Genomic DNA, 18,155 nt, shown 5'->3' on the forward strand with positions numbered 1-18,155 from the left:
CATAGAGAAGTGGATATTAGCCCAAGAGATTGGAATACCGAAGATACAATTCATAGAAGACATGAAGCTCAAGAAGAAGGAAGACCAAAGTGTGGGTGCCTCAATCCTTCTTAGAAGGGGGAACAAAATACTCCCGGGAGCAAATACAAAGTGTGGAGCAGAAACTGAAGGAAAGGTCATCCAGAAACTGCCCCACCTGGGGATCCATCCCATATACAGTCACCAAACCCAGACACTATTGCAGATGCCAAGAAGTGTATGTTGACAGGAGCCTGATATAGCTATCTCCTGAGAGGCTCAGCCAGAGCCTGACAATACAGAGGTGTATGCTCACAGGCAACCATTAGACTGAGCACAAAGTCCCCAATGTAGGAGTTAAAGAAAGGACCAAAGGAGCTGAAAGGGTTTGCAACTCCATAGGGAGAACAACAATATCAACTAACCAGACGCTCTAGAGCTCTAGGGAATAAACCACCAATCAATGAGTACAGAGGGAGGGACTGATGGCTCCAGGCACATATGTAGCAGAGGATGGCCTTGTAGACCATTAATGGGAGGAGAGGCCCTTGGTTCTGTGAAGGCTAGATGGATGACCCAGTGTAGGGCTATGTGAGGGTGGGGAGGTGGGATTGGGTGTATGGGGGAACACCTTCATAGAAGCAGGGGGAGGGGGAGATGGGATAAGGGGTTGGGGTGGGATAACATTTGAAATGTAAATAAAGAAAATATCCAATTTATAAAAAAAGTGGTGAAAGCACAACTTACAAGGTAGGTATAAGAGGAACATTTGTAGATATGAGTGTTATCTTTTGTAACAAGGTGAGATATGTTTGGTGGAGGTGCAGTATGATGTAGGGGACAGTGGTCCCTCTGCAGGCCCATGCTGAGGCCTCTCTTTCCCCTGAGGTACCAGCCACAGGATGGTGTAGTACAGAATGGAATTTATTTAGGACATGGGGAGGGGAGTTGAGGAAAGGGGGGGGGGGAAAGGGGAGGGGTGAGGGGAGGGGGAGGAGAGGGAGAAGGAGAAGAAGACAGGGAGAGGGAGGGGAAGGAGAGAGACTGACAGAGACAGACAAGTAGAGACTGGCCATGAGCATGTGGAGAGACAGGAGGGAGGGAGGGGAAGGGGGAGAGGGGGTAAGAGGGGAAGGGAGCAAGAGAAGAGAGCAAGAGAGAGGAGGGTGCCAGCAGTCCCTTTTATAGTGAGTCAGGCACAGCTGGCTATTGCCAGATAACTGTGGGGCGGAGCCTAGATGAAATGCCAACAAGCAGTGCTTTAAAAACAAGAAAGAATTTGCAAATTGCCCTTTCTAATTCCTTGAGTTGGAATTTTGATGGGGATTGCATTGAATCTGTAGATTGCTTTTGGCAAGATAGCCATTTTTACTATATTGATTCTGCCAATCCACGAGCATGGGAGATCTTTCCATCTTCTGAGATCTTCTTTGATTTCTTTCTTCAGAGACTTGAAGTTTTTATCATACAGATCTTTCATTTCCTTAGATAGAGTCACACCAAGGTATTTTATATTATTTGTGATTATTGTGAAGGGTGTCGTTTACCTAATTTCTTTCTCATCCTGTTTATCCTTTGTGTAGAGAAAGGCCATTGACTTATTTGAGTTAATTTTATATCCAGCTACTTCACTGAAGCTGTTTATCAAGTTTAGGAGTTCTCTGGTGGAATTTTTAGGGTCACTTATATATACTATCATATCACCTACAAAGAGTGATATTTTGACTTCTTCCTTTCCAATTTGTATCCCCTTGATCTCTTTTTGTTGTCAAATTGCTCTGGCTAGGACTTTAAGTACTATATTGAATAGGTAGGGAGAAAGTGGGCAGCCTTGTCTAGTCCCTGATTTTAGTGGGATTGCTTCCAGCTTCTCACCATTTAGTTTGATGTTGGCTACTGGTTTGCTGTAGAGTGCTTTATTATGTTTAGGTATGGGCCTTGAATTCCTGATCTTTCCAGGACTTTTATCATGAATGGGTGTTGGATTTTGTCAAATGCTTTCTCAGCATCTAATGAGATGATCATGTGGTTTTTGTCTTTGAGTTTGCTTATATAGTGGATTTCATTGACAGATTTCCATATATTAAACCATCCCTGCATCCTTGGAATGAAGCCTACTTGATCATGATGGATGATTGTTTTGATGTGTTCTTGGATTTGGTTAGTGAGAATTTTATTGAGTATTTTTGCATAGGTATTCATAAGGGAAATTATTCTGAAATACTCTATCTTTGTTGGGTCTTTCTGCAAATTTACCTGGAATAACAAAAAACCTAGGATAGGAAAAATTATTCTCAATGATAAAAGAAACTCTGGTGGAATCACCATGCCTGACCTCAAGCTGTACTATAGAGCAATTGTGATAAAAACTGCATGGTATTGGTACAGCGACAGACAGGTAGATCAATGGAATAGAACTGAAGACCCAGGAATGAACCCACACACCTATGGTTACTTATCTTTGACAAGGGAACTAAAACCATGCAGTGGAAAGAAGACAGCATTTTCAACAAATGGTGCTGGCACAACTGGTTGTTATCATGTAGAAGAATACAAATTGATCCATTCTTATCTCCTTGTACAAAGCCCAAGTCTAAGTGGATCAAGGAACTCCACATAAAACCAGAGACACTGAGACTTATAGAGGACAAAGTGGGGAAAAGCCTTGAAGATATGGGTACAGGGGAAAAACTCCTGAACAGAACAGCAATGGCTTGTGCTGTAAGATCGAGAATTGACAAATAGGACCTCATAAAATTGCAAAGCTTCTGTAAGGCAAAAGACGTGTCAATAAGACAAAAAGGCCACCAACAGATTGGGAAAGGATCTTTACCAATCCTAAATCAGATAGGGGACTAATATCCAATATATACAAAGAACTCAAGAAGCTGGACTTTAGAAAATCAAATAAAGATATTAAAATATAAGGTACAGAGCTAAACAAAGAATTCTCAATTGAGGAATACCAAATGGCTGAGAAGCATCTGAAAAAATGTTCAACATTCTTAATCATCAGGTAAATGCAAATCAAAACAACCTTGAGATTCCACCTCACACCAGTCAGAATGGCTAAGATCAAAAATTCAGGTGACAGCAGATACTGTCCAGGATGTGGAGAAAGAGGGACACTCCTCCATTTTTGGTGGGATTGCAAGCTGGTACAACCACTCTGGAAATCAGTCTGGTGGTTCCTCAGAAAATTGGACATAGTACTACTGGAAGATCCAGCAATACCTCTCCTGGGCATATATCCAGAAGATGCCCCAACTGGTAAGAAGGACACATGCTCCACTATGTTCATAGCAGCCTTATTTATAATAGCCAGAAGCTGGAAAGAACCCAGATGCCCCTCAACAGAGGAATGGATACAGAAAATGTGGTACATTTACACAATGAAGTAGTACTCAGCTATTAAAAACAATGAATTTATGAAATTCTTAGGCAAATGGATGCATCTGTAGGATATTATCCTGAATGAGGTAACCCAATCACAAAAGAACACACATGATATGCACTCACTGATAAGTGGATATTAGCCCAGAAACTTAAGACTACCCAAGATACAATTTGTAAAACTCATAGAACTCAAGAAGAAGTAAGACCGAAGTGTGGATACTTTGTTCCGTCTTAGAATGGGGAACAAAATACCCTTGGAAGGAGTTACAGAGACAAAGTTTGGAGCTAAGATGGAAGGAAAGACCATTCAGAGACTGTCCCACCTGGGGATCCATCCCATAAACAACCACCAAACCCAGACACTTTCTGGCACTATGGCATATGCCAGAAAGATTTTGCTTACAGGACCCCGACATAGCTCTCTCTTTTGAGTCTATGCCAGTGCCTGGCAAATATAGAAATGGGTGCTCACAGTCATCTATTGGATGGAACACAGGGCCCCTAATGAAGGAGCTAGAGAAAGTACCCAAGGAGCTAAAGGTCTCTGTAACCCTATAGGAGGAACAACAAACTAACCAGTACCCTCCAGATCTGTGTCTCTAGTTGCATATGTAGCGGAAGATGGCCTAGTCGGCCATCAATGGGAGGAGAGGCCCTTGGTATTGTGAAGATCTTATGCCCCAGTACAGCGGAATGCCAGGGCCAGGAAGTGGGAGTGGGTGGGTTGGCGAGCAGGGCGGGGGGAGGGTATGGGGGCTTTTTGGATAGCATTTAAAATGTAAATGAAGAAAATATCTAATGAAACTTTTTCAAAAAAAAAGTTAAGATCTCAAATAATAAGGTAACAAAGATCATGGCAGAACTGAAATGGAGACCACAACTATATATATTTTTGTTGTGAGTCCAGCCAGCTAAGTCATCTCTCCAGCCCAAGAGTTATATATTAAAAGAGTTCTCTAAAAACAAATAAGATGGTCAAACTTTTAGCTAAATAGTCAAGACATGAAGGCCAAAATTAGTAAAATTAGAGATGAAAAGGGGAAGCTAGATTTTATTTTCAATAATATCCAAAGACTCATTAGCAAGTACTTTGAAAAATTCATTTTAAAAAAACTGGAAAATCCAAAAGGAATGGTAAATTAGATAAATACGACCAACCAAAATTAAATCAAGATATGTTCACACACAAACACATGCACACAAGCACACAAGCATACACTAGCAATCAGTGATAGCTATTTTACGGTAAAGTTTCCTAACAAGGAAAATCTCAGGACCAGATGAATTTGTTGTCAAATTCTATCAAGCTTTTTGATGGCAGAAGGCGCAGCCCATCGTTGGGGCCATTCCTGGGCTGCTGATCATTGGTTCTATAAGAAAGCAGGCTGAGTAAGCCATGGAGAAGCAAGCCAATAGGCAGCACCCCCCTCCCCCATGGCCCCTGTATCAGCTCCTGTCTCAGGGTTCTCAACCTGTTTAGTTGCTGTCCTAAATTCCTTTAATGGTAGACTATGATGTGGAAGTATAAGCCAAATAAACCCTTTACTCCCCAGCTTGCATTTGGTCAGTGTTTCTTTCATCGCAGCAATAGAAATCTTAATTAAGACAAATGGAAAGCAAAGCAGCACTACTAAACTCATTCTATGAAGCCAACATCTTGTAGTGTGTTGGCCTAATGCTGCTTGTATTCTAATGCTAATTTGGGGCCTCCAAGGTAGGTTAACCCAGAGAAGAGAGAGTTCATACATAAGACACTGTGTGACATTCTCCAGTTAATTGTGATTGGTAAAGATGCCAACAGCCAATAGCTTGGCAGAAGAGAAATGGTGGGGTTGGGGTTTCACAGGCTTGTAGAGAGGGCCAAGAGGAGGGAAGGAGGAGAAGAAGTTGTGTTGCCATGGGCCATGTAATAAGTGAAGAACAAGCAGGAGAGAAGAGGGGACAGCGGCCATGGATTAAGAGAGAGGAGAGTGTGGCCCTGAGGGGTCCCCAACTGGAGTTAAGAGCTGCCAAGATGAAACATAGTAAGTAATAATTAGGGGTTATTGTTAAGAAAGTAGATTCTAACAGCATGGAGGGTAGGCAACTCCCCAGCTATTGTGCCGGATAAAGCATATTATAAATATAAAGGCTGTGTGTGTGTGCGTGCGCATGTGTGTGTGTGTATGTGTGTGTGTGTTTGGGAAACCAGTAACTAAAGGCAGGGTAGAAACCCTGGGCCAGGATTTTAAATATTTTTTTACTACAATATTGCACTGATACCAAAACTGGACAGGGAAACAACAGAAAAAGGAAACCAGGGTTCAGTTCCCTCAATGAACATATGTGCAAAAGTTCTCAATAAAATTCTTGCAAATCAAGTTAAAAGACACATTAAAGAGCTCATACACCATGGTCACCCTAGCGTCATCTCAGGTATGCAAGGTTGGGTTAACACCTGCCAGTCAGGAAGTGTAGTTCCTGCACATAAATAGACATAAGGACAAGAACCACAGGATCATCTCAATACAGGGAAAAACCAACCGACCAACCAAACTAACCTCATCCAACCCCAGTGGTCTGTCTTTATAGAATCACACCAGTGTTTGGGAAGTCCTGGCTAGACTATGTAGGCTTCATGTAGCAGAAATCAATTCTTTCTGTTGCTCCTCTCTCAGTAGCTGATTTTAATGAGTTAAGGAACAGTAACAGAGGTAATTTTTAATAGGACAATATGAATGTATCCAAGTGCTCACTCACATGAATTGGTTGCCACTGGATTTAAGAAGAAGTAGTAAGCAAATCTTTTCTTGTTGTGGGGCAACATTTGGAATAAAAATACGTAAAATAATTTAAAAAAATAAAAAAAGAAAATCTTTTCTTGATAAAAAGGTATATAAACTGATTACATAACTTTCTAGTCAAGACATATGACTTACTACTAAAAGCACTTTCATTTTACTGATAATTATTTATTAAAGATAGAAAAAGTTGTTTGATAAGTTTAGGAAGCCTGACTTTACATTCATTGGCAGGTTAAAGAGACATGTGAATTACACTTGGGGTAAAAGCTCCCTTACTCTAATACTGTGCATAATAAATTTCCATTCTCCTTTTCTCTGGTCAAAGAAGCAATGTTAAAAACCATGAATTATGCTTAACACTATACTGTGAAGTTATAAGTAGCTGTAAATGAAACATGAAACCATACTTCTATTAGATGCATTAATTCACTGTATAAAGGATCCATCCATATATAAATATTATGGCTGATTTAAACAAAAAACCATGCTTAACAGGTTTAACACTTTGCTTATTTCTCTTTAAAAATGTATGTGATATGTAAGTACCAATGACTAAACATTATGGACTGTTGTCAACCTATGCTTTCCTAAGTCACTTAAGCTAAAAACCTTTGGCCTTGTTACATGTTCCTAGGACAAACTAAAAACCGTCATATTTTTAAACAATGTTGAAAGTGCTTAAGGTTAATGGGTTTAATTTGAAAAATATCAACAATTGTGGATGCTAATTTATTTTTATCGTAAGTTCTTAGAAGAAAATCTCACTATAAAATATAGCTGGAAAATTCTGGCTGATTAACATTACATTTCTACTGAAACAGTAATAATACCCTGTACCTGTATATATCATGCTTCACACTGGCCCTTGATTTCTGTCCTGGCTCATAGTTCTCAGGTGGCATATAGATGATTGTTCCTCCTTCGGGTGCAGATTTGTAACTTCGTGATTGAGAGAGTGACATCATGCGCCATTTTGATAAACCAAAATCTGCAATCTGTAAGTGGCGTTGAATTAAAATAATTAGTTTTCTAAAAAAAATGTTCAAGAACCAACTGCTGTTGTTTTCATATACTGTATTTATAATGTCTAGAATACCCAAAAAAGTGATATACTATTAATACTCCAACCTTTTACCAAATTAAATACTATAATGCTAGTACCAATAACTGCACATGTACTATATACACAAGTAAGGTTCATAGCAGGATATTACACATATTCAGGGGAACTATTGGTTTCAGCGGGTGTCTAAGCATATATACTCAATATTGGTTTTTATGGCAAGAAGCTTAAAGGGAGGCTTTTCAACGCCCTACCATTGACTCGTCCTCCCCATACGCCATGCGCATGGCTTACAAATGAGGTCTACGTGGTCCTCAGTAAGTCTTTTTATTAAATTTATTCATTTGTGTATGATGTGTATATGTGTGGCCATGGAAGGCAGGAGACAGCTCAGGAGTCTGTTCTCTCTTTCCATTATAAGGTTTCTGGGGATGGAACTTCTGTCATGAGCCGTAACAGCAAACACTTGTGTAGTTGAGACAGTTTGACAGCTCAGGTTCTTATGGTATTATTCTTGTTCTAAAAGTGGTGTTGTTAAATGTTAAAACAAGTAAAATCTTGTAATACTAAAGTCACCATTAAATGCTTTATGCTCACTACTAAGGGTCCCTTTGGATGGCTACATATCACATATGTGTGTGCTCCCAAGAATGCACAGCTAAGGAATTGACCAATGGTAAACATTTTTTTTTTTAGTATGCCTTTTACAGCTTTATTTTGGTTGTAATCTTTGAATATTTTTAATATTTAAGGTCATTTTTCTGCTTTAGAAATAGGCATAAGAATACTGAGTTGCATTACGTATTAACGACTCAGAAATTACTCCTTATTTCCGTTCCCCTACTTTATTCAGGGTTACAGTACACCTTGCCCTTTATACAAAAACAGGTTCAAAACAAACATGAGATTTCAGTATAAAAGCAAAATAGTAAGAAACCTATCATAGAGGAAAACCTAGAGTTTAAAGAACAGCCCTTAAAAGGGACAGCAGAAGCATGGTGCATAAGGGAAGAGAGTGATAAACTGGATAAATGTTCAGGTCTTTCTTGGCTATAGGCTTTGATAAAGGATAAAAATAGGCCTAGGAAATGGCTCAGTGGAAAAGTACTGCCGGGCAAACATGTCTAATGTCTCAGAGCCCACATAAAAAATCCAGGTGTGGCAGGGTACACCTGCAATCTAAGCAGTGGGGAACTGGAGACAGGAGGATCCTGTCACTAGCCATCCAGAATAGCCAATGATCTCTCTCTCTCTCTCTCTCTCTCTCTCTCTCTCTCTCTCTCTCTCACACACACACACACACACACACACACACACACACACTCACACACACTCCATGATTCAGTACACACAAACGCACATATAACAATACAAGCTGTGGAGAAGTATTTGAAAGAAATATTTGAAAATTATTATCTGATGAATGAAGGACTCATATTCAAAATATATACAGGGTTCTTAAAACTGAGTGGTTAAAAATGAAACAGTTAGGAAATGGGCTCATGAAGAAGCTTTTCATGGAAAAGGCTACATGGGTGACACGGAAGCACACCAGAAGGTTCAAAATCTCCAATCCCTGTCCAATTTCTAGTCTGGAAGCTGTATTCTAGTTATGCAGGGAAACTGGGTAGTGGGTACATGGGACCATGTTGTATAACAACATCCTATGACTCTACACTAATTTTAAAACAGAAAAGAAAAAAAGGTAAAAACATTTTTGACAATTTTAACTAACACAGCGAATTGCTATTTTGTACCAAATTCTCTCTCTGAAGCTTAAGAATAACTGAGACTCAATGCTCAGTGTAGGGGAATGCCAGGGTAGAGAGATGGGAGTGGGTGGGTGGGTAAAGGAATACCCTCATAGAAGCAAGTGGAGGGGGGATGGGATAGAGGGTTCTGGGGAGGACCAGGAAAGGGGATAACAGTTGAAATACAAATAAAGAAAATATCCAATCAAAAAAAATTTAAAAAAAAGAAAAAAGAATAAGCAGGTGTGGTGATGGTGGTGGTAGTACACACCTTTAATCCCAGTACTTGGAAGGCAGAGGTAGGAGATTCCTGTGAGTTCCATGCCAACCAGGGATGCACAGTGAGGCCCCGTCTCATACAAACTGCAGATCAGAGTGGGGGAGTGGGATGAGAATGGCTGGTGGCTGAGAGGCCTCAGATGGCAGTGAGACCAGTGAGACAGCTTGTTTAATGGGGAAACAAAGGCTATGTAAACCTTGAGAGGGTGATTTGGGGCTATGGGGTGAGGGTACATCATTGGCCAGGGCCAGGGCCAGGGCCAGGGCACTGGGGATGCCTCATTTGCATAGGGAGGAATTCCCGGGTCAGCTAGAGATGGTGTTATAAGGGAAGAGGAAGTTTAACCTGGCTACAGGGCTACATGACCTCCTCTGGTAGTGCAAACGTGGAAAGCTCACAGAACTATTTGTGCTGGGACACGCAGCCTACCCCCACCCTATCCCCAACCTCATTCCACGATTCCCCCGGGTCCAAAACAAACCAACAATAATAACTGAACTCAAGAAAGGGGCTGAAGTATAGAGAGCTGAGGACCACCTGAGTGAATGAATGACTTGCTGACAAAGAGCCGTGAACATGTCAAGAACCCCCAATGCCTCAGAGCCATAGGAAGGCAAAACCCCTGGTCCCACTGCAAAGTTGGCAGTTTGTACAAACACTAGGAACTAGAGCTTCCTCCTCCTGGACCTTTACAGCCCAGACTGCTTCATTCCTTCACATACCCAGTCAGGTTTCCTACCGCAAGCCACAGGGAGGTGGTACTAAAGACAGAAATTAAGATACTACTACAAAGCTTTTTCAGAATTATTAAGAAAAAGACCCAGAGAAACTGTCCCTACCCCCCTACCCCCAAATAGTTACCTTAACATGAAATTCATTATCCAACAAGATATTCTGAGTCTTTAGGTCATGATGAAGCAGAGGGGGGTTCATATTGTGCAGATAATTTACACCAAGAGCAATTTCATGCAGGATGCGGAATCTCAATGGCCATGCAATATCAGGATATTCAGTTTTCTTTGTATGGGTGAAAGAAATAAAAAGTACTACCTTAGTTTAACAGTTAAAAATTAAGAAATCCACCAGGAAACAGATTACAAACTAAGATGAAACACACACTCAATTCTATAGCATAGTATCAGTTGATACTGTTTAATATTCTTCCCCCTTTTTTCTTTTTTTTTTTATTGGATGTTTTCTTTATTTACATTTCAAATGTTATCGCCTTTCCTGGTTTCGCCTTCTCAACCCTCCTATCCCATCCCCCCTTCCCCTGCTTCTATAAGGGTGTTCCCCAACCCACCCACCCACCCACTCCCACCTCACATTCCCCTACATGAGGGCATGGAGCCTTCACAGGACCAAGGGCCTTTCCTCCCATTGATGTCTGACAAGACCATCCTCTGTCACATATATGGCTGAAGTCATGGGTCCCTCCATGTGCATGTGCACTCTTTGGTTCGTCGTTTAGTCCCTGGGAACACTGGGGATCTGGTTGGTTGATATTGTTACTCTTCCTATGAGGTTGAAAACCCCTTCAGCTCCTTGGGTCCTTCCTCTAACTCCTCCATTCTGTTTAATTGTCTTATATTTTAGGTTTTAGACTTGTTTATGATAACTTCAGCAGTGGTATTTCTCTTTTTATATTGGCCATGCAATTGCATGAGATTACCATCTTGTTCTTTAGCAGAAATAGCTCTCAGTTATTTGTATGTTTATACAGCCAGACACATGTATTTATAGTCCCATCCCATCCACTGTTCAGTTCCATGGCTTCATGTAATCACTTATACCCATAAGCACATGCACATAGAGAATATATATATGTATATGTATATATATATATATATACACACACATATACATATATATACATACACATATATGTATATATACTTGCTTCTGACATGCCAAACCATTCATTCAAAATTTTAACTTTTTTATACTAATTTAAAACTATAATTGTCACTATAATCTCTATATCAATTAAAAATTATTACATTTATTTGAAGTGTCAATATGTCATATCTGAAAAAATTAATTTGTTACTACAGTTGTGTGTGTGTGTGTGTGTGTGTGTGTGTGTGCGCGCGTGTGAAGGGGTATGTGTGCCAGAGTGTGAGTGTGGGGTCAGAGGGCAACCCTCTGCAGTGAGTCCTTTGCTTCCACCTTTACACAGGCTTTGGGCTCAGCCTCAGGTCAAGGTTGTCTTGTTGGTGGCGGGTGTCTGCACCTTCTGAGTCACTCCACTCATCAGAAGCTCATACTTCTCTTTATACAACGTATTGACCTTACCTCTTGAAACATTAACTTTTGAGAAGTTTCTCTTTGTGAAATCAAAGACCACTTTTGTTTCTAAACCTTTATCTTCCTGAGTTTCTTTAAAATAATTGTTTCTGAATAGATTAAGTTAAGGCAGTTTCCCAGGAGAATGTGTTCCCTCAGAAGGATCCAGCACTTTGGAAAAGGTGGTAGCAACCAGGCACTAGAACCACAGATTCATTTTTTAAAACACTCAGTAAAAGTCACTTTTTTGGAAGTGCTAAAACTGCCTCTGACTCTGAAAACAAATATGCTTACATTTCAGTGACCAGTTGGTAGGGAGATGTTTGAGAATATTTTAGGCTGTTTTTATAGCATATTTCCATTTTCATTCATTCAATGATTTTTTTTCTTTTTCTTTCTTTCTTTCTTTCTTTCTTTCTTTCTTTCTTTCTTTCTTTCTTTCTTTCTTTTTTTTTTTTTAAGACAGGGTTTCTCTGTGTAGCCCTGGCTATCCTGGAACTCACTCTGTAGACCAGGCTGGTCTCGAACTCAGAAATCCACCTGCCTCTGCCTCCCAAGTGCTGGGATTAAAGGCATGCATCACCACTGTGCGGCTTAATGATCTTTTATGATGTTAGGGATGAGTGCTTCAAGATAAATTCCACTGTGAGTAACCAGTGTATAATTTAGGGTAATAGACTAAGGAACCAAAAGGAACACGAAATACCAATGTAGAGAATTGCCTCCTTGGGGACACATAAGCTCAATACTTTGCAGTAAGCAAATCTTTTGTTGGTCTGTACAGAGGCAACTTTTTCAAAACATTATGAAGTTTAATAACAACGGAGCCTCTGCATGACAGTGCCATAAGGAGGCTTTTCCTCATGCAGTCAAGGGTACAGTGACAATCTGTGTTTTATGGTCACATCTAAGAGTTAGCAATACCCCTAGAGAAGGCTACAGAATTTCCAATGGGCTCCAAATCTGTCTGGGTGGCAGAGTATATACAGGGATGTGGAAAGAAAACATTAGAATTTCTGCTTAAACTTCACTTCTCAAACAAACAAACAAACAAACAAAAAACTTGATTTATGGAATCTTTGTAAGTTGATTTCTGGGGCAGGTACACAAACCTTACAGACTGACACCAGTTACTTTAGTCCGTCTTTGTTTCAGATGGTCACAAGTCATGAATAGAATGCGATGTATTCTGAAACAAAGAGGAAGTCACTCCATGAGTGGCTGACAGTGGTGCCCACCTTCCCTTGCCTGTGTAGAAAGCACTGTGATATAGTATAACATGGGAGTGCCATAGGTATTCACAGGTGTTATGCAATTCTAATTAGCTCAAATCCTCATAAAATGCAGCAGCATCTGGCCTAAAAAGATGTCTGAAAGAAAATGCAGACTGGAAAAAAAATCAGTGTGTAAGATCAAGCAAAAATAAACATAGAATTCATGTATTTTGAGAATGAGGATTCTCAAGTGTGCTTGTTGATAGGATTCACAAATAAAAGTCAGAATAACTCATACCTCCAGAAATAAGTCAGTAATGTCTCAAACTGCTATAGATAGAAAAATAACATGTATCATGTCACTGGAGACAATTTACCTGGTTCATTAACTGCTAATACTTAACTTGGATCCTAAGTCACCACTAATATAAAATATGGCTTAAAAATAGATTATATACTGTGAATTTCTTTTACTTCCCGTGCCTACCTAGTATGATTCATTTATACACTGCAAAGTGATGTGACTGAATGAAGAACACAAATAGTATATTTACTTTGAACAGACTATAGTGGTGAAAGTCACTGAAAGCAAGCAGTACTTACTCTGTGTAGAAGCTCATTTAATGATCCATTTGGCATGTATTCAGTAACTATGCCCAAAAATTCAGGCTCATTGCAAATTCCCAAAATTGGAAGAATGTAACTAAATCTTGCTTTATGTAATATTTCGGCTTCTCGTAAGATATCATTTCTTTCACTAAGAGAAAAAAAAAGATAATTATTTCAGATAATGAAAAATATACAAAGACTGTGACAACAGATAAATTAAGCTTGGATTTTCTTTTACACTAATTAGCTACGTAGCTTTATGTGAGTTGCTAACTTCTGTGTCTCTTAGTTTGACCATCCACGCTATGTATTCTACTGGTCTGTTTAGAGATCAGCCAAAATAACTTCTCTAAGCCACTGGTGGGAAGAGAGCTACACATGGCTGTGACTATACTTTCCACTAACGGTAAAAGTGTAGCATACGGGTTCTTATTGTGCTTTTTCTAGGAAAGAGCAGGAACAGCACTAGAGGAAGCTCCAAAAATCCACCTATGTTAGAATGACTTATGCTTGAACTAATTCAACTATTGAGATTATTTTATACTAAAAGAAACATCATTAAATACCATATAAAAGTTTTCCAAACATGAATTCTAAAACATTCTAATACTGTAGATGTGATTGCTTAGATCAGTGGTTTTCAACCTTCCTAATGCTTTAATACAGTTCCTCATGTTGTGGTGGCCCCCGACCATAAAATTACTTTCGTTGCTATTTTGTTACAGTAATGTTGTTACTGTAATGAATGGTAATATAAGTATCTGTTTTCCAACCCATCTTAGGTGACACTTGACCCCCTCCCCTTTAAAGGGGTCATGACCCAGAGATTGAGAACCCCTGCCTTAGATTATGATCTGCATCATGATAAGCTACATCAAAGTCAGGAATATGTAGAACTTACACACCAAACTTGGTAAAATAATAGCAAACAGGTAAGCACTCACAGCCCAACCCCTGGCATATCACATGGTCATGAATAAAAGACTATCAAATAGAGCTATGGACAGCATTTTACAGCATAACAAAGATAAAATGGCATCTTTGCCTTTAAAGGCCCATAATTCAGATAAGAAAAATAAATAAATAAATAAATACTACAAGGAATAATGTGATAATTACCGTATATTTTACATATGTATACTTACACACACACACACACACACACACACACACACACACAAACACACACACAGGAAATAAGAAAAGCAAACTATGGGACATTCAGAGGAGAGAGAATTTTGAGCATGGTAATGTCACCACCGTCTTCAAAGAGACAGACTTTCAGTGGAATTTGAAGTATGGCTAGAATTTCAACATCAGAGAGAAGATCCAGAAAGTAACTGCACAAAAGATAAGACCTTGCTTCTCTTTTGCCCATGAGTGTATCCATTCCCAGGACATAAACAATGCCTTATATGCAGCAACACAGTGCATGTCCACCAGCCATGTGTCAAATGAATTCAGGAAGTGAAAGTAAGACTGTGACTGTTTAATGAGAGCTAAGATAGGAAAGAGTGCACGACAGAGGGGGTGGCATAAATGACGTGTTGGGATCCTAAGAGGCCCAAAACTTTGTCTGACAGTCAAGTGCAATGGAAGGTTTTGAGCAAGAGAAAAGAAATCAGTAAAAGGAGGTTTAAAGATAATTATCTTGGAAACAGGATATGGGATTAAGAGAAAGGGGAACAACTATGAAGACTGTAACAATAGTCCAGATACAAAGCAAGGGAAGCCTGATAAAGTAGTGGAAAGACAAGAAAACACTGGCTGAAAAGAGTGGTAGACGTCAGGATGCACTGGCTACAAGGGACTCAAGTGAACAAAAGCAATGGGGGAGAGCTGATCTGACGCCATCATCATTTCCCCAGATGCATGGGTGTTGGCAGCGCTGACATAAATAGAAAGGCTTCCAGGAGAAGTCTATTGGGTAAGCAAGGATGATTAGTTGGTTCTTAAGAAACCTGAGCTCTGGACGAGTGGCTGTTGAAATAAGCATACAGACAGACATTCCTGACCAGACTACTTAAAGCACACGAGCAGAGAGACACACGGACGCACACCCAACCATAGTAAGAAGTTATGAAGTCTTTGAGTAGGCAAAATATTTTATGCTTTTAAATTCAAGAGGCACAAGACACCATAAAGCAAAGTTTCTCTATTCTCTGTTCCTTACCTTGACTGAAAGGAAACCAGTTATATCAGTCTGTGAAGCCTATTTAATTAAACTTCAATTTCTCAAGCTCTGTATTTGCCCCAAGAGATATGGGTCAACAAGACAGTTCCTGTGTAGTACCTTACAGGATGAACCCAAAGATCCCTGGACACTTGAGATGAGAGGACACAGTGTGGAAGTTCCAGTGACACATACATATAAGATAGCCTTCCCTCCTTCTGTCCAAAGTATGAAATAAAGTATTAGCAGAGAATACATTAGTAAAGTGATTGTCATACAAGCAGGAGAATATGAGTTTAATTCCTAAGAATAGATATAAAAAAGCTGGCAACAATACACACTCCAAAACATTAAAGATACTCTCTTCTCCTCTCTCTCTCTCTCTCTCTCTCTCTCTCTCTCTCTCTCTCTCTCTCTCTCTCTCTCTTAATGGTCCTGAGGAACAATACCTGAAGTTGACCTCTGGCCTACCCATCATGCATGTGGGTCAGCAGCACATGGATCTCCTATGTGTGTATGCTAATACAAACACATGCATGTACATACAAACATAGAAAGGTATGATGTATTCCTCCTCCCTGCCAGCCATTTTATATACAGTCCAACCCTTGAATCAACTCTCTAAAGCTTGTTTCATTCTCTCTGGTTTACATATTGGAGCATCTACAGTCAGAAAAAAATGAATGATCCTTTGGTGACAACAATACAAAGTGACAGGGTTTAAGTCAGATTTAAATTGTAGCCCTGGTACTCTAACATCTGTGCTTTTCTATTCTATTGTTTGATGAGAAAAGCAAATCAGATAGTTTGTGAGGTTAGAATTCAACAAGATTGAGGGGGAAAACAAAAGCAAAAGATTTTTAGAAACTTAAAATGCAAAATACAGCTTCAATAATTGTATCATGAAAATGGCCTAACTCAAAATGTCAATAGGAAACAGCTCTCCATCTCTAGGGTACTTGAACAACCAATCAGAGTCATCAGTCCATTAAGGCTGGAAGACTGCTATGGAAGTCCCACTCACTGGCAATGGAGAGTGACTCACTAATTATTAAAATAATATGCAACGTCACCTAGACTTATTTTCTTTTCAGGTAATCTTAAAGAACAATGGGTACATTATCCACACCAGAGCACAACAAATATACATACAGTGTTTATTATTCATATTTAACAGGTGAGGAAGTAAGACACCCTCAGAGTCAGTTGCATAAGCCTAGGCCTGTGCTCATGGTAAGATCTTAGACAGCAAGATAAAAGAATGCAATGCAGTAAGGTAGGGGATTGTGCTGGTTTTATAAAGACAATGCCCTATCCAATGCAAGGAAATTATACCATAAGTGGTTGGTGAATATGGGAAAGCAATACCATCCTGTCCATCTTTTTCCCTTGGCCTACAAATGGCACAAACGAAGCTTTGAAAAGCAGAATCAAAAGTGAGAAAGCAACTAGCTTTAGTCTACCTAGTGGTCTATTAGTGCTACATTTCCATAGACCATTCGTTTGCTTGGTACTAACCAACCTCCCTTTAAAGTTGACTACTTAGGCGCACGTGCTCGAACACGTGAACACACACACACACACACACACACACACACACACACACACACAGCACTGGCTCCACATACACTGTGATCTAGCCCTTGGAGGGAGGGAGGGCGCCTCCAGGCAGATGAAAGTCCAACATTCTACCAGGGCTGAAGCAAGAGAGTTAGTTATCTGATGCTGTATCTGACCTGATACCCAGGGTTAACAGCCTCTGACCAATAGGGCCGCTATGATCTCTGTATTTTCACACTAGATCCAGCAGGAGAAGAGGCCTGTAGCCACCAAGGTTAGCAAGTGCACTAAGAACTGAATGAAGGTCTAGTTCAATTTCTGATGGAAGTGAAACACACAAGAGTTCTGACTAGATCCATTGACTAACACATACAGCCACAGATCTATGGTATTTAGTTGTAATGTTTTCCTAGAAACAGAAACCAACGCTTTTTTTTTTTCTTTCTTCTGAATATGTGGGAGCTGGACACAAATAATACCAGGGCAAGGGATGGTCAAAACTTTTATTCTTCACAAATTTTGACCATTTAATAGCTTTTGATTCATTTTACTGTTACAAAAAACATTGCACACTTCCTTTGGGGACTTCCAAGGCAAGAGCTCGAATAACAACTGGTAATGTAGAATTTGATAACTGAACTTCATGAGGGCACGTAATAAACCACAAAGAAAACAAAACCAACCAAATCAAACCAAACCAAGCCATAATATGCAGGCTCAGGAGCAGGAGTGAAACACACATAAAACCCTAGAAAAATATTTTGACGTTTAATCAATATAAAAACACCGGTATAGTATTATTATTTTTCTTTTTAGTGCTAAATGCTCAAACTCCGGTGTGTATTTTGCAGTCACTGCGTACTTCATTTCCAAGAGCAGTTTTTAGAGTTCCACAGCTCTTACCGCTAACAGCTAGCTAAAACAAAGCAAAGCCCACAAGCACTGTACCAACACACGTCGGGTTCAATAAACAGGGTTTTAGAGGTGGCCGTGATTGCAGGTTTTTGGAGAGTGGGAACACC

The 18,155-nt window shown here is 39.8% G+C and overlaps 1 protein-coding gene across 7 annotated transcripts in view; it reads right to left on the minus strand.

The window, feature by feature from the left end:
• Ripk2 (receptor (TNFRSF)-interacting serine-threonine kinase 2) overlaps positions 1-18,155 on the minus strand; it is a 40,947-nt gene that overhangs the window by 22,151 nt on the left and 641 nt on the right. For 3 of the 7 annotated variants that reach the window (NR_138102.1, XM_006537679.4, NM_138952.4), the window contains exons 2-4: positions 13,395-13,548; positions 10,153-10,308; positions 7,035-7,192 (exon numbers count right to left, since the gene is read on the minus strand). Coding sequence is in view for 6 of the 7 variants with exons in the window: in NM_138952.4 (NP_620402.1) it covers positions 7,035-7,192; positions 10,153-10,308; positions 13,395-13,548 (468 nt within the window). In the remaining variant the exon portion in view is untranslated. Of the gene's footprint in view, positions 1-7,034; positions 7,193-10,152; positions 10,309-12,689; positions 12,767-13,394; positions 13,549-18,155 lie in introns of all 7 variants that reach the window. The other 4 variants (XM_030253323.1, XM_006537678.3, NM_001329751.1 and 1 more) reach the window with 3 other exon arrangements.

The sequence above is a fragment of the Mus musculus genome, chromosome 4 (assembly GCF_000001635.26).
Source record: "Mus musculus strain C57BL/6J chromosome 4, GRCm38.p6 C57BL/6J".
In the NCBI taxonomy this organism is placed as follows: Eukaryota; Metazoa; Chordata; class Mammalia; order Rodentia; family Muridae; genus Mus; species Mus musculus.